The sequence below is a fragment of the Eurytemora carolleeae genome, unplaced genomic scaffold (genome assembly GCF_000591075.1).
Source record: "Eurytemora carolleeae unplaced genomic scaffold, Eaff_2.0 scaffold55, whole genome shotgun sequence".
NCBI classification, from domain to species: domain Eukaryota; kingdom Metazoa; phylum Arthropoda; class Copepoda; order Calanoida; family Temoridae; genus Eurytemora; species Eurytemora carolleeae.
In genome coordinates, this window is record NW_019396158.1 from 141,072 (window position 1) to 167,007 (window position 25,936).

Sequence of the window (25,936 nt, forward strand, 5' to 3'; positions counted from 1 at the left end):
TAAACAAAACTATTATTCAAAATAAGTCAGCTACGAAATAATAAAACACAACTGTATGAAGACTAATCCAGCCATATCAATATGTAGGTGAATTAATTGTTACCAAGAATTGTTCCCCAAAGAGCAATTTGTTCTCCAATAACCTGGTCTGTAGGTTTAGCTGAACAACAGGCAGGAATCAAGTTCTAAACAATCAGGACTTGACTCAAACTCTAATTTATAATCCATATTCCTAAAAACACCTGATGGTGTTCACTTTCATATTTCAAACCTGGCCTGATTGGAAAGTTAGAGTTTGAAGTGATTAATCATTTATTTTGTACTTTTTATTTTTAATAATTTAATTTGTACATTTAAATTTCATGTAAATCGAAAAGTATCATTATTGTAATTAGTGATTTCTAATTAATTAATTAATTAATTAATTAATTAAGGGAAAAGCATCATTATTGTAATTAGTGATTTCTAACCATAGAGAATAGAATATATTAGAGAGGAATTAAAAGAATCTCTCGGTATGAATTTTTTCAGTCCCTTTCAGCCTAAAAGGGAGTTCAAAGTGTACAAATCATGTAAATGTTCACAAATTATATGCAGTAGAGTACATTAATACAGTATGTTCCCTAGACTATTCATTTCAATTTCGAATTCTTTAAACTGTTAAATAAACTTTATAAAATGAATTAGGTGAATTAAAATCATCATTTGATTTATAGTTATAACGGAAAATCATCGTTTGTAAAGTGGAAGGCATAGAGTCTATGTGAAATGATCATTGGTCAATTATGAAACCAGCCTATTTCATAATTTGGGTTTCTTTTAACAATAATTTTAGATTTTCTATAAACTGATATTCCAGGGCCCAACAGGTTATATAGCATAAATATGTGAAGTACACCTGCAGTATGGAAACAGTACAACAAAATGGCCGTTTTACACTTTTTTCCAGTAAATTCCTCTCTATATATTCTATTCTCTATTTTCTAACACCCCATTTGAGAAATATGATGATTAAGATGCATCTATCATTATTTTTATTTATTGATCAGAACTTATATATTACAGAGTCACATAAAACTTCAGTTACATTCCCTTTAATATGTTATTATCACCTTAGTGCAGCAAGTTTCATCAGGTTTACAGCTGTACACGTTGTTAGGGTCAGTCAAACCTAGTATAGTTATCATCATGATCATCATTATCATCGTGCTCATTGTCATAATGATCATCATGTTCGTCATGATCATCATGTTCATCATGATCATCATTATCATCGTGCTCATTGTCATAATGATCATCATGTTCGTCATGATCATCATGTTCATCATGATCATCATGTTCATCATAATCATCATGTTCATCATGATCATCCCATTCATCATAATCATTGAGTTTATCATGATCATCTTGTCAATCGAGACCTTTATGATCATCATGTTCATCATGTTCATCATGTCCATCATGATCATCATGTTCATCATGATCATTATGTTCATCATGATCATTATGTTCATCATGATCATCATGTTCATCATTATCATCATGTTCATCATGATCATCACGTTAATCATGTTCATCATGATCATCATGTTCATCATGATCATCATGTTCATCGTGATCATCATGTTCATCATTATCATCATGTTCATCATGATCATCACGTTCATCATGTTCATCATGATCATCATGTTCATCATGATCATCATGTTCATCGTGATCATCATGTTTATCATGATCATCATGTTCATCATGATCATCATGTTCATCATGATCATCTGATCATCATGTTTATCATGAGTATCATGTTCATCATGATCATCATGTTCATAATGATCATCATGTTCATAATGATCATCATGTTCATCATGACCATTATGTTCATCATGATCATCATGTTCATCTTGATCATCATGTTCATGATGATCATCATGTTTTTCATGATCATCATGTTTTTCATGATCATCTGTTTTTCATGATCATCATGTTCATCATGATCACCATGTTCATCGTGATCATATCATCATAATCATCTTACTCATCATGATCATCATGTTCATCATGATCATCATGATCATCATGTTCATCATGATCACCAAATTCATCGTGATCATCGTGTTCATCATGATCATCATGATCATGGTGTTCATCATGATCATCATGATCATGGTGTTCATCATGATCATCATTATCATGGTGTTCATCATGATTATAATGACCTTCATTTTAACAGATTATCAAGATTATAATTAATTATCCTAATTATCAAAATTATCTTGATCATGATCATGTTATTATGATCATCATCATTAAGATTGATATATTCTCATTGTTTTGATCATTGATCTGATTTATATTCCTATTTATTAAAAACAGAGAGTTCTTACCATAGATTAAATATAATATATATATGAAGGCAATTAGAAACCTCCTGCCTAAATAGCTAGTAGCAGACAACTCATATTTGTAGTTTTGTAGCGTGTAGCCAAGGGATAAATGCCATGCATAATGTATTTGAGATAGACGCAACCACTCTCCAGACCTCAAAATTATACGATGGTAGGCGATTATAATGATATAATAAAGACGACTTTCGACTTCAATTTTAAAACAGCATGGATAAACTAAAACATGGAAACAAAGAGACGCTGTCAATTTAAAAAGCTTTTCTTTGATTACTTGTAAACTTGTAATTCAAAGAAAGCTTGTTTAAAATAAAAAAGTTGTCTTTATGATATTGATGTAATCGTCTACCATCGTACATGCCTTCGTATCTATATATGTTTATATTATTCTCACCCTTTGCTTCATCCACAGCACAATCTTTCCCCTGCCATTCCCCCCAACACAGGGGGAGCAGGCAGTACAGTACAGTACACAGTAGCACTCTATTCATTCTTATGTACACTCTAACATTCTTCTACACAGTACAGTACACTTTAATTAGCACTTTATTTATTCTCATGTACACAATAACTTTCTTCTATAGAGTACAGTATCATAGTAGCACTCTGTACATTATCATGTACACACTAACATTCTTCTATAGAGTACAATACACAGTCGTGCTCTATACATTATCATGTACACAATAACATTTTTCTATACAGTACAGTACATAGCAGCACTCTAGACATTCTCATGTACACATTAAAATTCCTCTATGCAGTACAGTACGCATTAGCATTTTATTCATTCTCATGTACACAATATCATTCTTCTATAGAGTACAGTAATATAGCAGGACCACTTACATTTTCAATCGTAGTGAAATACGTAATATATAACACTTGATATATTCTCTAGTACATACTTTTTCCGTATAAATAATATCTTTTTTTTACAATCTAATATGTTTTTTAACCACTGTATCCTTCTATTTTACAAACGGATATTCAAATAAAATAGCTAAAATCCATACAAGTTTATAAACTGTTAAAACTCCAACAAGATGGAAGGATAACCCTAAAGGAATTGAGTCTTTGTCACAAACTATGATTTTCTAATCTCTATATCTTTCTAACCCAATGCCATATAGACCTTAGATATTTCAAACTATGAATTAAGTTAGATGAAAGAATCTAAGTTCATGAAATATCAAAGGTTTACACCATCAGGTGGAAAAAAATATAGGTATTAGAAAATCAGAGTTTGTTACAAAGACTTAATTCCTTTGTCTAAGTTCTAGAAAGGTTTTGAAAATATAAAATGTGTATTTCAACACATAAATAGATCTAACTGGTTGAATAGAAAATCAGAACTTTCCACCTGAAGTTAGGGATAATAGAAACCGTACCCTGGCAACTATACTCACCAACCAACAGTTAGAGGAGGGGATTTGATTCTGACTAGTTTTTATGGAAAGGTTGAAATATATCAAAATGTTCCAAAAATTAGTAAATATCAGCATTGAAAGTTGAATGGTCCATATAGATTCAGACTGCTTTAAAGATGTCGTCAACTTGTAAGACTGGGTTGACTTTAAAGTGCTGAAACTTGTAACGTCTTAGCTTTTGATTTATCCTCACTATAACTCTCTTTTACTTTTTTGTAGCCCTGGACAGTAGACATACACTTCTTATTACTGTCAAGCACGTGTTTTTAAGATTTATTGGCAAATTTATGATGGATTCTTGTGTAATAGATTCCAACCAATGTATCAACAGTGGATCTATGCATAATTGAAAAATGTACAAAGGAGAAAAATGAACACGAAAGGGTCTTTTAACGTAATTTTAAGATACCTGCGTTAAAAAAAACGTTTCATGCCTGATTTACAACAGTACCCTTCAGTCTTTTATTTAATTAATAATTGTTATCTGTTGTGATATGATATAATTGATCTTTTTAATAGCAAACAGTACAATTAATAATCAATGTCCAAATAAAAAACAGTGCAATTAATAATCAATGTTCAGATAGAAACACAGTACAATTAATAATCAATTTTCAAACAGAAAAACAGTGCAATTAATAATCAATTATCAGGAAAAAAACAGTACAATTAATAATCAATTTTCAAACAGAAAAACAGTGCAATTAATAATCAATGTTCAGATAAAAAGCAGTACAATTAATAATCAATTTTCAAACAGAAAAACAGTGCAATTAATAATCAATTATCAGGAAAAAAACAGTACAATTAATAATCAATTTTCAAACAGAAAAACAGTGCAATTAATAATCAATGTTCAGATAAAAAACAGTGCAATTAATAATCAATAATCAGATAAAAAACAGTACAATAATAATCAATTTTCAAAAAGAAAAACAGTGCAATTAATAATCAATGTTCAGATAAAAAGCAGTACAATTAATAATCAATTTTCAAACAGAAAAACAGTGCAATTAATAATCAATGTTCAGATAAAAAACAGTGCAATTAATAATCAATTTTCAAACAGAAAAACAGTGCAATTAATAATCAATGTTCAGATAAAAAAACAGTGCAATTAATAATCAATGTCCAGATAAAAAACAGTGCAATTAATAATCAATGTTCAGATTAAAAACAGTGCTACTAACTTCATTTTGTTCGATCAGGCAAAGATGAAAAGCGTAACATCATAAATCGGACATGCTTGGTTGTAAAATTTCGAGTCATTTTGAAATAATTCGTTATAGGTCCCTTTAACCTGGATGAGGGTTTACTAAGATTTCAACCTCTAGTTATAAACATATAAGTAGTGCAACAATCCTGTAGAGATGGACTCGTTCTTGTAAACGTGCCGTGCGACATTTTTGGTAAATGATAGCGTCGTTCAGAAAAATAAAACAATGAACGAACGAAAAAAAGAACGAAATGATTTTTACGAACGAACTTTAAAAAACCGATTGTTTTTACTAAACGAACGAATCTTTCAAAAGATTTTGACAAAAACGGTAGTTTTTACTAAACGAATGATTTTACTGAACAAACGATTTTCTTGAACGATCGTTTACTGAGAAAACGAACAAAATAGATGGAAAATTAACGATATTTTGAGAACGAACGAAATAAATTTGTTTGAACGATTGAAAAAAACACGAACGACGAGGATGATTTTAGGTTTTTTTAAATTTTCGATTTGTTAGATATTTTCTAACTCTGATTTAGACATTTTCTATCTCTGATTAGGACATTTTTAGCTCTGATTTAGACATTTTTAGCTCTGATTTAGACATTGTCTAGCTCTGATTTAGGCATTTTCTAGCTCTGATTTAGACATTTTCTAGCTCTAATTTAGACATTTTTAGCTCTGACTTAAACATTTTTAGCTCTGATTTAGACATTTTCTAGCTATGATTTAGGCATTTTCTAGCTCTGATTTAGACATTTTTAGCTCTGATTTAGACATTTTCTAGCTATGATTGAGACATTTGCTACAGCTCTGATGTAGACATTTTCTAGCTCTGATTAGGACATTCTTAGCTCTGATTTAGACATTTGCTAACTCTGATTAGGACATTTTCTAGCTCTGATTTAGACATTTTCTATCTCTGATTAGGACATTTTTAGCTCTGATTTAGACATTTTCTAGCTCTGATTTAGACATTTTAAATTTAATGACGATCGAATTTTGATGGAGACAAATATTTGAAATTTTGATGATTCATAAACCTTCCCTGGAGTCCCTAGATGTCCCACAAAAAATTTGGGCCCGATCGGTTCAGCCGTTTATTGGATACAAACAGACAGACAAACAGACAAGCCAAATTTATATATAGATTGTATTGGATGTACAAACCGAGGAAACCGAGTGGAGAAGTAAAGAGAAATTTTATTTCAACAAATCTGAGTAATTGGCAAAATGTCGTCTTTATTCTTTTTATGTCTGTTCTTTTAAAAAGAAACCCCAATTGAAAGTTTTAAATTTCTGTAGAGAATAAAAGGATATCTCATTAATCCTTACTCTGACAAAGGATTTAAAGGAAAGCGCTATGAATAGGACATGCCAGTCGATTAATAGACGGTTAATCAAATTACGTCTAGATTTCATAACAGTTAAAAAGATTGTATACTGCTTCTCTTAAGTTCTAATATGTCTTTTCTATCTGTCATAAGCGAATACACATATTTTCATGAAGAAAGATCACCTTCCCCCAAATATGTTGGGGGAGTTTAAAAATATAAGGACACAAAATAATTTTTTGATGTTACTGACTTTTAACTTTTTAGATATAACACATTTTTTTTGGGGGGGGGAAGGGGGGGGTAAAGCTAAAAATTCTTGGTTTTTAATTTTTTTTTCAAGAATAAGAAACAATAATTTCCCACCCCGGTCCTTTCGAGGGGTTGGGGATACTTCTAAATAAATACACCTTAAACCCTCCTCATCAAAATCTGGAAAAAAAAACATAGAGTTAAATTATTTCAATATGTATTGTCAAATGTGTCAATAAAAAGGTTGAATATTTAGATATATAAAAACAAATCACAAATAATTCAATTTAGTTTAACTAGTGAGACCATCCAAATTCATTAGATAGATAGATATAGATACAATAACTAAAACATGTTCGGTCTGTAAGGGTTAAAATAACTGAAAAGTTTTCCAGTTTAACAATTTGTCCAGTATGAAAACCTTATGGGTCCGAGGGGGAAATAATACACATTGTTCTACTAGTATAATACAAATAACGATCACAGCATTCAATGAAATATTCAAATTAACAGCTGAGCTAGGTCAAGTTTAGGGTTACCGCTAATAATACCGTGCTTGGGGGGAGGGGGAATTAAATATTGCGTTATTTCTTTAAAAATGGGATGCATTTTATTAAGTACTGAGTATTGAAGAGATGGGGGTTGAAAATTGGGAGAAAAATTCTAAAATTCTAATTTCTTTCATTTTCACCTTTAACACTTGATCACAGAGCATTATCATAACAATTCATTAACTTAGCACCGACACGCGGCAAACCCGCTCTCACTGTCGTCTTTGCATTTAACTACTCGCGCTTACTGCCGCGCATTTAACCCAACAGCTGCTGAGAGTACATTATTTGAAGCACAGTTTTGGAGTTAAACCTGTATGTATTGTTGTACACTGTACAGTAGCATATTTGTACACATACAAATAGAATCAATAATTTAAAAAATCTAACAATTCTTCTCTTAGCAATTGGACAAGAAGGAGTTTAGTAAAACAGATTCTTCTACTAGCATCTTTATTGTTTTATTAGAAGGAATGGGAAGTTTTTTTTTGGTAAAATTATTTTAAAAATATCTTTATTAAATGGAAACATATTACTTTATAATTTTTTTGGGGATCTTTTAAGGAAGCTTTTCTTGGAATGGAAAGAAGTACCTTATTTATCGCATTTTCAAGATGGGGGTGAAATATAAATGTTTATCATCTTAGACAAATATGAAAATATGTGGGATTTTTTAAGTTGTTGAATAACACTGGATTTTATCGAACTGTATATCTGTTAACTATCTGTTTCCAGGTTAGCTATCTGTTTCCAGGTTAACTACCTGTTTCAAGGTTAGCTATCTGTTTCCAAGTTAACAATCTGTTTCCAGGTTAACAATCTGTTTACGGGTTGACAATCTGTTTTCAGGTTAACTTTCTGTTTCCAGGTTCACTATCTGTTTCCAGGTTAACTCTCTTTCCAGGTTAACCATCTGTTTCCTGGTTAACTATCTGTTTCCAGGTTAATAATCGGTTTCCAAGTTAACTTTCTGTTTCCAGGTTAACTTTCTGTTTCCAGGTTAACAATCTGTTTCCAAGCTAACTTTCAGTTTCCAGGTTAACTATCTATTTCCAGGTTAACTATCTGTTTCCAGGTTAGCTATCTGTTTCCAAGTTAGTAATCTTTTTCCTGGTTAACTATCTGTTTCCAAGTTAACAATCTGTTCCAGGATAACAATCTGTTTCTAAGTTAACAATCTGTTTTCATATTAACCATCTGTTTCCATATTAACCATCTGTTTCCAGGTTAACTATCTGTTTCCAGGTTAACTATCTGTTTCCAGGTTAACTATCTGTCTCCAGGATAACCATCTGTAGGAATTTTAATGTGAGTTTTTTAAATGAAAATGTTTCTCTAGTGTCTGCAGTTGCTTACGGTCGATGAAATCTGAAAAAAATATGAAGTTAAAGCAAATAAATACGATTTTACAAAATTGATAAAACGTTGCCCAAAAGTTTATAATTCAGATTGCAACTGCAACTAATACAGTTGACCCAGTTCAGAAATTCAAATGTACTGCGGCTGCCCGTGTTGGATATCTTAGTAGAAAGAAAATTAGTTATACATTTTAGTAGATAGATAGATAGTTAGGCCCTCCCCCCCCCTCCCAGGCCCTGAAAGAATGATTTTAGATTTTGCCTTAAATAAAAATTGGACATGAACTGGCAATTTCCCAACCTTTCAGGCATTTGTTCTATAAAATTCAATTATTTTTCCCAATTCAAAGGAGAAACTCCAAGATATATTTTGGACTATGCGGTGCAAAGATATCTTAAATATAGTGAAATAAATGATTTCCAAAAAAGTATTCTTAAAGAAAATATACACCCCTGTAAACTAACCTGGTTAAATGCCGACTATCGTCGTGAACATCCATCTCAGAGGATTTATAATCGTTGAGTTCCTTTCTAATGTTGGCCTTGTCCTTAGGCGTGAGCCTGGTCCAAGGTTTGTCAGCGCGCCGGTCATATTCGTGGCACGGGGTTACTTCAATATAGTCATTGAACTTTATTATCTAAACAAAAAACATTGTCAGAAAAAAGTAAAGAAAGATTTAGTGTTTCTGTGTAAAGAAAATACAAAAATACAAAAATACAAAAATACTACGAATACAAAGTGAAAAATCACTTAAAAGTATAAAATTGAATTCATACTGAAAGTGTCCAGTAAAAACGACACTGATTGTCAAAGACGAAAAATAATGCACAAGTTTTTTCTTTTCCAATATAATCTAAACATTTTTGTGTATAAACATGAGGGAGGGGGAGAATACGATACTAGGATTAATTGTACGATATATAGTTACAAGATATGTAGATACCTATGGATAGATAGATAGAAAAAGGAAAGGAAAGAAAGGAATTGGTCATAATAAAAAATTACATGTCTGGTTTTGATAGATAGATAGATAGGTAGGTAGGTAGGTAGGTAGGTAGATAGGTAGGTAGGTAGGTAGGTAGGTAGGTAGGTAGATAGATAGATAGATAGATAGATAGATAGATAAAACACTGGAAAGTAAGACGAAAGGAACTGGAGAGCAAGAGGAAAATAACTGGAAAGTAAGACGAAAGGAACTGGAAAGCAAGAGGAAAAGAACTGGAAAGTAAGACGAAAGGAACTGGAGAGCAATAAGAAAGGAATTGGATATAATTACCTTTCTGGTTTTGAGTTCATCTACACTTGGTCTGAATGATAATTTTCTGAGTAAATATTTTTTCTTCTCTTCCTTCTCTTCCAATCTCTGCTGATCACTAGACTCTAAATTAACAAATCAATTAATCAATTAATCAACAAACCAAAAAAGATTAGATTTTTAATTCATTTGAACTTTCTTAAACGTTTTTGCCATGGCATTTAAAAAAAATGTTTAAAAAAATGTAATATTTGGTTTGGTGTACACTGAAGGGTGACACATGTATGGGGTTTAACAGTTGTTTTTGTGTGCATAGGTTCTATGGTTTATTTGGACAAATATGAGCATTTTTGTGAACATTTTAGGTTGAACGGAATATTGCATCAGGTGGAAGTCGTGTTCCGTTTTTCGGCAAAATCTTGATTTTTGGTGAAGGTAAATGACCTCCGATCCCAAATTTTCTTTGTGATCTGGGTAGAGGGCTACAATGGGAGGCTGCATGCACAATTTCAGCCTTTTATCTCACTTTTTAGAACCAAATGCAGCCTGTACAAAATTCGGTGTCACAAAGTGTCAAATTGCCCCCCCCCCCTATCCATACCAAAAATGGCGATTTTTTCCTAAAACCACTTTTTTTATCAAGGTTGAGCAAAAAATATTTTTTGCATTTAAATACTAAGGGTTGACATCACCCAGAGAACCTATGCACCTTTTGATTTTATTACTTTCACTTGTTGATGTGTCACCCTACACTGTACAGTGTACAGTAAACAGAGTACAGTGTACAGTGTACAGTGTACGGTGTATAAGTTCTTAAGCAATTTACTGGCGATCAGTGGCGAAGAAATTATCGACAACAAATAAGATTTCTCCACCTTTTGCTTCTCAGATAAATAAAAAAGGGCTTAGTTTGTAATCATTTAAGAAACGTCTCAATTTAGTTCACAGTCCCTTTTTTGAGTTTTTGAACATCTGGCTGCTACCACAAGTTTAAGTGTAGCGTGATTATTTGAACATGGTTTAACACATGGGAGATAAACCTGCCAGTTATTCATCACTAAAAATAAACGATGGGAAAACAACAAGCACTTTTATACCTTCCTGTCTAGCGTACAATTCAATGAAAATCTACATTCGTATATATATATATATATATATATATATATATATGTTGCGTATTGCCGGCCAAACAGCTGGACCGATTGGGCTGAATTTTTTTTTGTGGACACTCATGGGTGGCCAGAGGTTGCTATAGGCTACAAAATCGAATATTTTTTTCAAAATTTTTTCCTCCAAGGGCAACGCTGGGCCCTTCAACTAGTTTAAAATAAATTCGCCAAAAGATATTTTTTACTAGAATACATTTGCTTTTTTGAACAAATATGATAAAACTTTCTGGGAAATAATTTTGATTAAAATTTGTTTTCGGAAATAAAATTGAGCAAAATTAAAAATTTTGTAATTTAAAGAGAAATTTTACATAAATAAGAAATGGCATATTCTATACTTGAAGGTAACATTTTTTTCCAGCGCGGACCTTTTGAATCTTCCCCCCTCTCCCTCCCTCCCTCCCGGGAAAGCGGAAGTGAGGGAAAGGAAGGTACCAATTAAAGCGCATAATGAAAGTGGAACTGGACTGTGCAAAGCAGTGCGCTGTAAAAACTGCTACGCGCGCTCTGAACTTTGATTTATTGCAACTCTCACTTTAACATATGGATGGATTGAAGGATTTGACAGTTAAAACATTTTAGTAGATAGATAGATAGTTAGGTACTTAAGACACGTTAGAAGATAAATAGATAGTTAGACAGGTTAGAATTTAAATAGATAGTAAGACAGGTTAATAGACAGATCGATAAGTAGTACATAGAAAAATAGGTAGTTGGCACGCAAATCTGCCCCTTTGGTAAAAGTAAATTCAACCTATATGAAGCATAAAGTCTGATCGCGTCAACCTTGTTGCACCGGCTAGTCCTGTCCATAGAGCTAGGTACAGTACAAACTGGGACCGGAAAGGTTGACCCAGTTCAGAAATTCAAATGTACTGCGGCTGCCCGTGTTGGATATCTTAGTAGAAAGAAAATTAGTTATACATTTTAGTAGATAGATAGCTAGTTTGACATTTTAGTATATAGATAGATAAGTATACAGTTAGACAGTTTAGTTAATAGATAGTTATACATTTTAGTAGACAGATAGATATGTATGTTACTTAGAAAGATAGTAGATAGATAGACAGTTAGACATTTATAGTAGATAGATAGATAGGTAGTTGGACATTTTAGTATTAGATGGATAGTAGATAAAGTGACAGTTGGACATTTTATTCTATAGATGTATAGTTTTATTTTAGTAGATAGATATTTAGTTTTATTTAAGAAGATAGATATATAATCCCATATCATTTATCTTATTTAAAGAGAAAAATAAGTTGAATGAATATAAAATAAAATGGAATGAATATGAATTGAATACAAAATGAAAATGAAATGAAAAATGAAATGAAAAATGAAATGAAAAATGAATCTAAAATAAAAGGTGAACTCACTTTTAAGAATATTTCTCTCCTCTAGCTCCTCTGCTGTTGGCCGGAGACTGAGACGACGGATGAGCTTGGCTCCGATAATACTCCGATCTGTCCTTCTCTCGTCCTCGGACATCTAGATATTATAGGATAACCGGTCGAAGAAGGACGGATAGAGGAAGAGCAAGTGGAGAGACGTTAAGGTAAAGAAGAAGAAGAAGAGAACAAATCTGTTCAAATCGTATGCTCCGTAAGTTTGCTTTTGGAAGATTTTGAGAAGTTTATTTACGTTCAGTTGGTCAATATTTTTTGCAAGTGCCAAAAGTTGGCACACGCAAAGCAAGTTTTCAAAAAATACAATGTTGAAATTAGGTAATCTAAGAGATTATTGTTGGGCTTCTTAAAAACAAAAAATCTTGAATGTTTAGAAATGAGGCAAAATTAAACTTTGTTCTTCTCTAAGTGGGATTAAGGAAACATATGCTTTGGTTAACCTTTTCTTTGAAGAAAAAACGCAGTATAAAGAAGCGACAATTTTGACCCTTCAGAACTTTGAGCGGTTTTTAGGCTTAGTTGTAAATTTGGGCTATAATAAGAATATTTTTGAAGAGGTCCACCTGGAGACTAACTAAACCTTACTACCTGGAGACTAACTAAATCCTACTAGCTAGAGACTAACTAAACCCTACTACCTGGAGACTAACTAAATCCTACTACCTGAAGACTAACTAAATCCTACTACCTAGAGACTAACTAAACCCTACTACCTGGAGACTAACTAAACCCTACAACCTGGAGACTAACTAAACCCTACTACCTGGAGACTAACTAAATCCTACTACCTGGAAAAGAATATTCCTGTCTATTAGTTCTTGTCTACCAGGTCGCTGGGAGAGCTTTATACTCAAACTCTCTTTTTTCGTCAGTTTCACAGCTGAACAAAAAAAAATATATTATTTGTATTGTTAACTTCGGTAAAAGGTTTGCAAATTTTTAAAATTATCTTTTCCGTCAAAACGTTTACAGGTTGTCGTTGTAATTTCAACCAAACCATTATCGAAAAATGTGGAAGATATTATCATTTTTCTAGCTTAAAAAGTGTTTAATTCCAAAAATTTCCTCTCTCTTTTCTACAGCAAAAATCTTTATTTTTGTAGGGAAATAATCAATTTTCCTAGTGAGAAACATTCTTTATCAGACAAAGCTTTTAAGGGTCCGGTTGTAAATCTAACATAACCTTGAAATCAAGTCCCTTAAAATTGAGAAAACGCAAAAGTTGTATTTTTTATTAAATAATATACCCTGTATAATTTTATGCTTACCATCGTCTTCGTTTTCATCATCGTCCCTGTACAAGATGGGTCCATCTTCGTCCTCTTCTTGATGAGGAATATTCTCCTTGTCCGTATACGCGTACTGTACACCTCGACGGTCCCGCCCACCCAGGCTGAAACACGACGGACTGATCATGGCGTGAAAACCTGGTTCTTCCAGTTCAGCGTGCCGGGCATTCTTAGAAGCTTTTATTCTAAAGCAGGACCGGCCAATCAAGTAAATTTCAAAAAAAACATTTTTAAAACATGCTTGCCATGCAAAAAGTTTAAAGATTGGCTCGGCAAAAATGTAAATTGTTCTAAAAATGCCCGAAATCTTGAATTTTAAAGAATATATATTTACCTAAATCTAATCCTAGGCATTAATGGCCTTCTGGAGAATGCGTGAAAGAATAAAGTTAATAATCACTAATGTATGACGTCAGATGATAAATCATGATTTTGGAGAAAAAGTTAAGAGAAATGGCGCAGCAGTGAACTTTTCCTGCTGCATCATTCTTCATTACAAGGGGTTGGAAAATATAGTTTTATTACTTCTCATTTAGGGTTTTTAAATTCTTCTTTCCAGCATTATTGATCCTCAATCAACTTTTAATTCTAAATATTTTCCCAAAAAAAGAATAAATTCTTTACAGAAAATGAAAAAAAGTAAAAAAAGAATATTTAAACAAAGTTATTTCAAGATTTGTATTTTATCTTGAAAAAAATCTTTTCTAAAAAAAAGCTAAAATCTTGTTAAACAATTTGCTGAGAGATCAATGACGCTTGAAAACTTAAAATCAATAATATCAAAGGTTCACTTATGAAAAAATCAAATTCTCTTTTGAAAAGAGGAAATTTCCTTTACTCTTTAACTCTTTTTTAAAAGGATGATTTAACCATGGATAATTGGGAAATAAAGAATTATGAATTGAACTTGAGGATATATGATTAAGGATAAAAGATTGAGGATTTTAGAATGAGCATTCAAGATAGAGAATTAAAATCACGGAATTAAGATTAAGGATTATAGAGACACTAATACTAGTATCCATGGATACAGTGGATCAGGATAAAATGTATCATTATTCTCAGAAATGATCGTGGGATCCAGTGGACCAGGATCTAGTGGATCAGGATCCAGTGGATCAGGATCCAGTGGATCAGGATCAAGTGGACCAGGATCCAGTGGACCAGGATCCAGTGGACCAGGATCAGGATCCAGTGGACCAGGATCCAGTGGACCAGGATCCAGTGGACCAGGATCCAGTGGACAAGGTTCCAGTCGACTAGGATCCAGTGGACCAGGATCCAGTGGACCGGGATCCATTAGACCGGGATCCAGTGGACCGGGATCTAATGGACTAGGATCCAGTGGACCGGGATCCAATGGGCTAGGATCCAGTGGACCGGGATACAGTGGACCGGGATCCATTGGACCGGGATCCAGTGGACCTGGATTCAGTGGACCAGGATCCAGTGGACCAGGATCCAGTGGACCGGAATCCAGTGGACCAGGATCCAGTGGACCAGGATCTAGTGGACCAGAATCCAGTGGACAAGGATCTAGTGGACCAAAACCAGTGGACCAGGACCCACAGAAATTATGTAGAAAATAAACATAATCTGTCATGATAAAATGTGTACCTGGAATTCTGAGATTTATCCTGCTGCTGGCGGCCGTTTAAGTCTCTAGGTTTCTTCAGCGCTGGTTTCAGCGGCTGAGCATCCATCTTAGGTTCCCGTGCCGGTACAGTCGTCACTACACGACCAGAGGACGATTCAGTCTCATCAAGGTCCTCTTCATCATCATCCTCTTCGTCCTCTTCATAAATCTCTGAAAATAAAATAAAAAATAAGAAAATATATTTTTTTAACAAAAAGATTTTTTTCTACAGAAATTAAGCTTTAATTAAGCCTCGGATTTTCTCAATTCAGTAGAAACCAAAACGTAATTGGGTTTCTTCAAAATTAATCAGGATTTTCTTTCAATTTGTAAACTCTGTCTTAAAAACATAATCTTTCTGTTAACAACAAGATTTACTATTAGTCTGTATAATATTTTACTAAATGGTACAATATGATTAGATGGTAATTAACGGAAGTAAAAGGTTAAACAAACTCTTTAACTATTTGTCCTTTGTACTTTCTATTCTCCCTATTTACTTACAACGAAATTTTTTTTAATGAAATTCAATTGTTAAATCTTTAAAAAAGGTCTTTAAGAAAAATCTATTAAATTCAGATATGTAGAACATGTTAAACTGTATGCTGCAACTTATGCGCAGAACTGAGAATAGAATGTTCCAAGTTCACACAATTAAAACAGAATTGGAATTTATTCTCCACAGTTTCTCGAAATTAACTGAATTGACTTCATTTTCCAAATTGCAACAGAGTTGTCAGATTTTCTTAAAGGGACAGTAGACGTATTCTCAAGTGACCCTCCATTCAAATTGGGCCAGGCCCCATTCACAACGGAACCTTTGAAATGTTTTCTCATTAATAATGTGAAATATAGCGTCGGTTTTCTAACTTAAAATGTGTATAATTTTGACAATTTTATTCATTGTTTATGAAACAGAAATGCACTGGTCCCTTAAACGAGAGTTAAAGCGTATAAGGGTACCGTTGTGAATAGAACATGATATTATATAAAGTCTTGAACATTTACCTTTGGCAAAATGTTGATCAGAATGTGAATTGATATGGCTTGGCGGAGGGGGCAGGGGAGGGGGAAGACGAAACTCTTACAGATTACAGCTTTCTCAGTAGGTATCATTATACTAAATCAAAGAATTATTTAAAAATACGATATTGAATTCTTGAATCAGTGAATTCACATGTTTATTGGGGCACCCTGTATTTGTTCAATCAGCCCTATAACACAGCAGATTTATAAATATTTGAGTGGATACATCAACATAAAACGAATTAATATATTTTAGTACCGTACAGGAAGACCCATACACCTGTGGAATATGAAGACGACGTTGAGCAATATTTTTTGTGTATTTGGTGTTGTTATAAACCAAATAGTTTACCAGCAGCTTGAAAATCAACTCATTAAGAGAAATTGGATTGTTGTACAATATCAAATTGGATGTGCACAATGTCAAATTGGACTGTGCACAATGTCAAATCGGACTGTGTACAATATCAAATTGGACTGTGTACAATATCAAATTGGACTGTGTACAATATCAAATTGGACTGTGTCAAATTGGACTGTGTACAATGTCAAATTGGATTGTGTACAATATCAAATTGGATTGTGATTGGATTGTGTACAATGTCAAATTGGATTGTGTACAATATCAAATTGGACTGTGTACAATATCAAATTGGACTGTGTACAATATCAAATTGGACTGTGTACAATGTCAAATTGGACTGTGTACAATATCAAATTGGACTGTGTACAATGTCAAATTGGACTGTGCACAATGTCAAATTGGACTGTGTACAATATAAAATTGGACTGTATACAATATCAAATTGGACTGTATACAATGTCAAATTGGACTATGTAAAATATCAAATTGGACTGTATAAAATATCAAATTGGACTGTATACAATGTCAAATTGGACTGTGTACTATGTCAAATTTCTTTGTTAAAATCATAACTTGCGTCTAAACGTCGTCTTCCTATTTTACTGTTTAGATGTACATTTTTTAATTCTAGTTTTAGAAAGATGAATGCAATGAAGCTGTATATGGATTGTAGGTTGTGTGGTTTATGTATTCATTTATCAAGATTGTATTGAAGGAGAAGAAATAAGAAAATGAGGTCAACAAGTGAACTAAACTAAACCCCTGGAGGATTCTGCCAGAGAAAATAAGAAAACAGAGGCAAGAACTTTTGGATTTTCTATCAGACTAGCTTGAGAACCCAGCGTTATCCAGGGTATGTTACTCCAGCCGTTTACCCGCACTTTGTCGTAAATCACGAATTTAGCGGGTCCGTCCTAGCGGGTCCATGACCACTTATTTTTCAGGAGGTTAAGACAATTTCTGGGCCGAGCACCGCGGCTAGGACAGGCAAAGGGGCCAGGCGCTGTGGCCACATGTGTTACATAGATATACCATGCACAAAATTGATAGAGGGGGGGAGGCAGGGGGGGTCCAAAAATCGTTCTCTAGGAAATTATGAATTCAGCTATATTTCACGATAAAAGTGAACCCACTCAACTTAGAATCTAAAACCCAATCTAAGATCATTTCCGTGGTTTAGGCAAATCAGTCGAGGGGTTTATGAGTTATGATCGAACATACAAACAAACAAACAGAGATTACAGTTTAATATATATATAGATAGTTTCCCTCCCATTGGCGGTAGAATTTAAGTTGTCGGACAACGACATCCTTAAAAATTTCTTAGTTATCTCTGAGAGCCGATTAAATCCTTTAATTTAAAAGTTTACAATGTAGATATTGATTTCAATATTTTCCCCTCAGTGCATTTCAAATCAGAAGTTTTAGCCATAGGATTTAAAATAGGATTGGAAAGAGAAGTCAAAGTAAAAATGAGGTTTTAAAGAAGGAAAAGCAAATTTGCTGTAAATTTAATACATTGAGGAATGAAAAAAATCTAAATAAGGAAAGCAAAGCAGAATAGAAAGGCAAATAAAAGAGATAAAAATAGATCATGGAAAAAGAAGAAATAATTTAATTTGTAGCAACATAAAGAAGACGAAACTAAAAATAAAAAATGGAAGAAAAGTAGAAAGGGAGAGAGGAGAAGGGTTGAAAAAGAACAATAAAATGAGATGAAAACCACAATATTTCAAGAATAAAGCAAGAAAATATGAAAACAATGAGGATAAGAAATAAGGATGAAAAATTCCAATAATTTCCCGGGAACAATTTGCAACGAAAGAGTTCTCGCTAACAATTTGTTTCCTCTATTGTGGTAAGGTGACAAATAACAATAAATTTAAACATCTATTTCTAGGTTGAACCTCGCAAAAAGAAGAAAGTCAATAATTAAAAAAGCAAGCATCCTAAAATGATGAATGTTGGACGGAGGGGGATGGGGGTCTTTAGGTGCATTTACATGAGTCAACTAAATCAGAACGAAGCAAAAAAAAATGTAAAAGGACTGGACATGTAATGAAGGAAGCTCCAATATAATTTGGCTCTAGTCACTTTATAAGTTTCCAAAATTATTGCATTTCTAAAAATTGAAATTCTTAATACCCGCAAAGATGGGTATATAATTGAAAAAATCCATTTTTTGTAATTTCCATGGAGAGGCATAAAAACTCATATTTATCAAGAAGCTCCTTCGTCAAACTCACAACTAGAAAAATGACGATTATATCTCCATCATTAAAGGGACTGTAAGCGTGATTTCAAATGACCCTCCAAGCAAAGATGGCAATGCCCGATTTACAAACGATTTAATTTACCTTCATCCTGCAGTAAGAATGCACAAGTTAATTTTGTGGAGAAGCCCCAATTGAAAATAATCAGTTTTCAAAATTAAAAACATTAATAGCTAATTCATACTTGATCGGACAAAGCCTTTTAAGGGTATCGTTGTGAATCGGGCATTGCCATCTTTGCATGGAGTGTCGCTTGAAATTATGCTTTAAGTAAGAGATTGAAACGTTGTTTACAGTCCCCTCTAATTAAGCAAAATAAACTTAAAAAATCGTGCAAACATAAAAAGGGTAGAACAGGATTTAACTCAACCATGCCAGGGACTCACCACCAGGGTGTAGGGCGGAGCCATTAGGCACGCCCCCAGGCCCTCCAGCACACGTCAGCAGAGCTACAGGAAGACTAGTCGGCCGTTCATTAGAGAAAGAATTTGGAAGTTTGAAACCGTGATCTGTTGGAGAAGGAGTGGAGCACTGGGATTCTCCATTATCTGATGGAGGTGAAGGGGAGTCCTCTGGACCCCCTCCACCCATATGATAACATAATAACCATCTAGTTCGTTTACCAGACTTACCAGCAGTCTTTATAGAGTTGAGGGAGTGTGGGCGGGAGTGTGCAGGGGGCGGGATGGGAGTTGGAGGCGTGTCTGAGTCAGGGGAATATAGAGTTCTGGTTCCGTTGTATCCGTTACCGTTACTCACGGTCACGCTCACCCCGTTATGACCAGTCAGCCCGGGCAGGGGTACTGAGCCGGGGGACAGGAGGGCGCAGGACTTAGGGGAGTGGTTGACCACTTGTTGGTGGCCGACCTCTACCCCTCCTCGCCCCCCGTCTACCCCTCCGTTGCTCATCTCAGTCTTCTCCTTGTTTGGCTCTGAAACAAAAAAAAGAATTAGTTTAGGAATTTGTCCAATGTTTATTATACTTAAAGGAACAAATCTGCAAGTTTCGCTGTTTCTAAAATATAAACAAAAATCTGATAAAAATTGAAATAATTTTGTATTAAATACTTCTATTTTATTTGAAAAACAAGATTTTGTGAACTGGGAAAATTTTTTCTTTTTAAGTGTTTTTAATAAAAATAAAAAAATCAAGTTTAGAACTTCAAAATGACGGATTTTTATTAGACTGTCCTCTTTTACTCTTAAACCTTGTTATGTCACGTTAAACCTATATAATCTGTCTATATTTCTAGCGCTTTTGTCTATTAATCTGTAAATATTGCACCTAAAAATAAAATCAGGGGATTCTGCCAAAATTATTGCGCGAAATTAAACCAGATAAAAACTCAATTTGTTAAACTGCGTAGAGCTATAAGTTCACAATAGAAGAATAAGAGAAATTTAATAAAAAATAATAAGATTTATTGACAAGAAAGGAAAATTGTAGAAAGTAAACATTAATAATAATTGATGACCTCATAATGTCAACAATATATCAGTGCAGTACAGAGATAACAAAAACAAAGTAACGATATTAGCAAACCAAAAGTATCTTTCTGTCAGTCTGTCTGTCTCTCTATCTGGCTGTCTGTTCTATATCATCTGTCTGTCTGTCTCTATATCATCAGGGGGGGGGGGTAAAAATAACTACAGGCCGGGTATAAACCCTTAATAGTTCAAACTTAAAGGGACTGTAAGCGATATTCTCTTCTCAGTGACCTTTTACTTAAAGAGGGGCATTCAATGAACAGAAAAGGTTTAAAGAGTGCCGTGTTAAATCTTTGCATGGAGGATCACTTGAAATTACTCTTTCTATCCCTTTAAGACTATTAAAACTGAAAAAATTCATAGTTTATTTAGGCTGCAAAGATTAAAGGACTAGAAAATTAGAATCTGTGGCGAGTGGTCAGCTTCTTTTTTGAATTATTTGATCAAAATATCTTCAGAAAAAAAATTATGATTGAAAATCCACAAATTAAGTTTACTTTAAATAAATGTAAGTAGATCTAACGAATCAATTTCCACATTAGATGCATTTTAACCCTAAATCTATCTCTTCTTTCTGATATCAATAATTTATTAGAATTATGATTTATCTTACGTAATCCATCTCAATTTAATAAATAAAAAAAATCCAACTTTATCTATTTTCTCGTTTATAAAATCCTAAAAATCTTAAGTAAACTCCGCAAGATAAATTGATCTAACCCTGCTGAATTTAATGAACTAAATGTTGTGCAAACTCGAGCAAAAGATGTCCTATACACACAAATAAGCGGGTTGGAATGTAAACATTGCATTTGAGTTACTGTAAACAAACTTCATGTTATCTTTTTACAAAAAAGCTCTAGATGAAGCTAAAGCTGCATTTAGCTTCCAGACGCTTTATATACTTTTGATATTCTTATTAAAGATCAAAGAAAAGTGTAAAATAGGAGCGAATAGACACAAATTAAATGAATTTAAAGAATGAAAAGAATTTTATTCTTAAACTGTTACAAGAACAGTTTAAAATAATTTTATTCTAAAACTGCTACAAGAACAGTTTAAAAGAATTTTATTCTAAAACTGCTACAAGAACAGTTTAAAAGAATTTTATTCTAAAACTGCTACAAGAACAGTTTAAAAGAATTTTATTCTAAAACTGCTACAAGAACAGTTTAAAATAATTTTATTCTAAAACTGCTACAAGAACAGTTTAAAAGAATTTTATTCTAAAACTGCTACAAGAACAGTTTAAAAGAATTTTATTCTAAAACTGCTACAAGAACAGTTTAAAATAATTTTATTCTAAAACTGCTACAGAACAGTTTAAAATAATTTTATTCTTAATCTGCTACAAGAACAGTTTAAAAGAATTACATTTTTAAATTTTTTTTGCCTGTTTCAACTTTGATGTTTGATGGAAAAATATCAGTTAAAGAGTAAAATTTGCAAGTCCTAATTTTTGCTACGTACATGATACAAGACCATCATAAATATTAAATACACAGAAAAATAATCAGAACTTATAAAGATACAAATATATCTCATTAATAGCTTTTCAGGACACCGATTTTGAATCTATGAATGGAAGATCACTTGAGATAATGTATACAGTCTCTTTAAAGGACTTTTCATTCATGGAATCGATTCAAGTAGTTTAAGGCATGGAACGGATGCAAGAAATGGAACATATATCAGTAATTTAAGTAGTTTAAGGCATGGAACGGATGCAAGAAATGGAACAGATGTCAGTAATTTAAGTAGTTTAAGGCATGGAACGGATGCAAGAAATGGAACAGATGTCAGTAATTTAAGTAGTTTAAGGCAGGGAACGGATGAAAGAATTGGAACATATGTCAGTAATTTATTTAGTTTAAGGCATGGAACGGATGCAAGAAATGAAAAGGCAAGACAAGGAACAGTTTAAAGATTAACATTATAATGATGAAAATGAGATTGGGAATAAGGAGATGGGAGGAAAGTTCGTATTGGGAGAAGGTAATCGTAAAAAAGTAAAAAGTTGGAAATAAAACGAAAAATTGAGAAATTGGGAAGGAAACCAGTGCTTCTTTAATTAAAAAGAAGTTTTCCTAAACTTATAATTGGATACAAATACTTTTTGCTAATTTCTCCGATGTGCCAAAGTGTACAGAGTGTATACACTACAGTGTAAAAGTTTACATAATATACAACCTACACAACCTGTACAAACTGTACAGAGTGTACACTGTGTACAAAGTGTACACTATGTATACTTACATAGTGCACACATTTATATAAATATTTTGCTCAGGAAGCAACATAGCTACATTATTATTTAACCATTAATTGTTTATTGTATTCTGCTCCAAATGTGATTTTATACTGCTCTGAAAACCAGTAAACTCTATTGTACTGCACTGCTAATCATGACACGCAGTTGTACTGTCAGTAAACGCTATTGTACTGCACTGCTAATCATGACACGCAGTTGTACTGTATTGATAGCCACTATAAGTCATTCTACTGATCGATTGTAATCTACTAAATAACAATGCTCGACACTAAACTATATTGTACTGTACAGCATTATACAAGTGTACATGTACATACAATGCACACGCGATTAAATGCTACTACGATGCTAGAAACTTCCCTCTTTTACACTACTGCTCTAAAAGCCACTATATATTAAATTTTGCTATTCTGCCAGAAAATGCATTTTGCTATTACTATTCTGAAAGCAAGGTTACTCTATTATATTATACTACTTTAAGCTACAATACGCCATTGCAAATGTTAAATCCAATTTCACCGCGATGCAAGCAAGCAAGGAACTACACGCCACTGCAAAGCGAATATAAACGCTTTAAAACTGCGATGCAAGCAAATCCTCTCTACTTTAATAATCTACATGACACTACACACATTGCGCTTCATTTCTATTTAATTTGCACTGCATGAATAAGTTTCAAAAACATTTAAAAATCTGGATTGCAATAATTGTTTATTTTCCTACAACATTTTAGTGATTATGTGATTATGTGAGATGAGATCTGAAAGAAGCCCCATCTTGGGCAACCCAGACCGCCTACAGGACTATCCGACCCCTACCGGTAAGAAAGATGAACCTTGTTCTCTTCCTTTTCTCAGTTCCTCTTGCTAAATTTAATTTTAATATAGAGACCGAAGTATATAAAAAAACTTAAGTGTCATGTTTTTGCTAAATTTTGCACGTTTTAACATATTTAATTTAAGGCCATTTACGTCAGTTTAGCCACCCCACTCCCCCCCTCCAAACTTTCTAAACAGCTGGCGACAACATTTTTGGCATAAATACACATAATTTATTCTTATAAAACTGTCAAACTTTGATTGATAACTTAAAGACGTAAATTTCAAAAGCTGACCTATCAGTCCTGATAGGTGTGGGGGGGGGGATATCCGTACAATTTCTAACTGAAAGCTTTAAAGGGACAGTAAAGGAAAAATGAAAGGGGGTATAGACTGAAAGCTAATCACTTTAGCTCTCGATCACGACCAATGAAAGTTAAATCAGATGTTCCTATCTCGAGAAATTGATTTACAACTGTGTCAAATTTATACGAAAATTAATATATATACAATTTTGTATAAAAGTAGTGGGTTTAAATAGATCAAATTCAGCAAATAAACAACCAATCTGAAAACGATAATATCCCAGAGAAAGCTAATCATTACTTAGGTTTACTCCAATTCTAATTTTATATTTGTTATTTCTATCTTTAATAGATTTAATTCATAATATTATTTACACGTCCGAATTGCTTGACCAGAAAATCCACCAATGACAGTGCAGTAAAGTGGTCACGTGATACAGGCAGAGACACGTGATCAGTATACTGCTCTGCCATTGGTGATAGTTCTGGTCACGTGATTTAAGTTTAAGATTTTCTAAATTTTACATATATGAACTTTCGTATGATTTTAACATAGTTTTATATCAATTTCTCGAGGTAGTAACATCAGATAAAACTTTCATGGGTCGCGATCAAAAGCTAAAGTGATTAGCTTTCAGCCTATACCCCCCTTTCATTTTTCCTTTACTGTCCCTTTAAGTCCCAGTATAAATATGGAAATCCCTAAAAACATAGATCCTTATTTTTCCTTTTTTACTCAGCATGTTTTCAAAAATTCTGGGTGGTCAGACGAAACAGTTTTTTTTTCTTTTGGCTTGCAATTAATTCAGGCATTGTGAGAATTCAGGGTTTACATTTAATGCATAAAGGCAAAACCAATAATTATCCGCAAAATTTCCAACTGCATTTGCAAATGGCATAAATTTTATGAGTTATTTTCTTTGGAGTGAAAGTATTGAAACTAAAAAATTCAACAAATCTGATTTTTAAAGATTTTTTTCTCTAAAATTAAATTTGTGAAAACTACCTGAGTTCCAATAAACTTTTTTATAAGATCCAACAGTTCCGTGCCCTAGGGTACTGTATCCTTGATGTCCTAGGGTCCCATATCCAGGGGCTCCAAGGGGACCAAACCCTGGGCTCCCTAGACCTATATACCCAGGATGGGCTCCGTGTAGAGTGCTAGTGGGAGTATGGAGTCCAATATTGCAGAGTCCACTGTCCCAGCTTCTACTAACCATCTTTTCCTAGTTTCTCATTCATTCATTCATTCATTCATTCATTCATTCATTCATTCATTCATTCATTTATCCTTTCATTCATTCATTCATTCATTCATTCATTCATTCATTCATTTATCTATACTAATACTCATTTTCTTTTCCCCGGTGATTAAATTGAAAACATGCTAGGGAACCCAGCTGTGTCTGGAAACTACATTTTCCCCATAAAAATCAATCCTCTCAACTTTGTATTTACAACCATTCTCAGAACGTTTCCGTGGTTCTCACGAGTATCCCAAACAAATTTTGAGACAAATCGGTCAAGGGGTTCATTTATATATAAATATATACATAGATGCATACTCAAAAAAACTTAATTTTTAATTCAATTATAAAAAATTTGACATTTTTTTGTTAAAATCTTTTTGTTTTGAATCTTATTCATTATCAAGACTCAGAGAAAATGATTAACTTAATTCCTAACAATAATTATTTTCTCTTTATTGAAAATACTTTTTATTAAAAAAAGGTTTTTATTAATTCTATAATAAACTAGAATTGTATGAATCTGATTAATCTAGAGAATATGAATTAATATTTTTGTGTTTTTGTACCACTCATTGTAAAGGTAAAATACAGGGAGGGGAGGATTAATTAAAGGGACAGTACACGTAATTTCAAATTGCACTTCATTTTTAGAGTGAAATATTCGATTCACAACGGTACACTTAAACAGTCTGACACAGATTAATTAAATATTCATGTTTTTGTTTGTGAAAACTGATTATTTTCATTTGTGGTTTTTCTAAACAAGTTATTTGATAAGATTAAGGTTTCAAGGATACCGTTGTGAATCTGACATGCCTTTTTTTTGGGGGGG

The 25,936-nt window shown here is 33.1% G+C and overlaps 2 protein-coding genes across 4 annotated transcripts; both read right to left on the minus strand.

The window, feature by feature from the left end:
• Window positions 1–6,840: 6,840 nt before the first annotated feature.
• LOC111696729 (phosphatase and actin regulator 1) lies at window positions 6,841–16,378 on the minus strand. 3 transcript variants are annotated; one of them, XM_023466441.1, is made up of 9 exons: window positions 16,317–16,378; window positions 15,290–15,479; window positions 14,007–14,036; window positions 13,652–13,776; window positions 13,172–13,263; window positions 12,354–12,465; window positions 9,827–9,930; window positions 9,015–9,187; window positions 6,841–8,559 (listed from the first exon to the last, which is right to left on the minus strand). In XM_023466441.1, exons 2-9 carry the CDS (start codon window positions 15,373–15,375, stop codon window positions 8,544–8,546), a joined length of 738 nt encoding a protein of 245 aa, XP_023322209.1. In that variant the 5' UTR covers window positions 15,376–15,479; window positions 16,317–16,378; the 3' UTR covers window positions 6,841–8,543. The 3 variants fall into 3 exon arrangements, with proteins under 3 accessions (XP_023322209.1, XP_023322208.1, XP_023322210.1); XM_023466440.1 differs by having other exon boundaries at window positions 13,652–13,791; XM_023466442.1 differs by lacking the exon at window positions 14,007–14,036.
• A 2,886-nt stretch (window positions 16,379–19,264) lies between these two features.
• On the minus strand, window positions 19,265–25,080 carry LOC111696727 (uncharacterized; the record flags this gene model as incomplete). The annotated part of the gene is given in 2 exon segments (XM_023466438.1): window positions 19,265–19,903; window positions 24,861–25,080. Coding segments are annotated over 2 exon segments (792 nt in total), but the record flags the coding sequence as incomplete, so codon positions are not given.
• Between the last annotated feature and the right edge of the window lie 856 nt (window positions 25,081–25,936).

Excerpts from the sequence above, each read along its gene's own strand:
- LOC111696729 (XM_023466440.1), bottom strand. The coding sequence starts at position 15,375 with ATGGATGCTCAGCCGCTGAAACCAGCGCTGAAGAAACCTAGAGACTTA. Across the intron at positions 12,466-13,171 it reads ACAGGAATATTCTTTTCCAG|ATGTCCGAGGACGAGAGAAG; the intron begins GTAGTAGGATTT and ends TATAATATCTAG. Across the intron at positions 9,931-12,353 it reads GGAGAGAAATATTCTTAAAA|AGTCTAGTGATCAGCAGAGA; the intron begins GTGAGTTCACCT and ends TTGTTAATTTAG.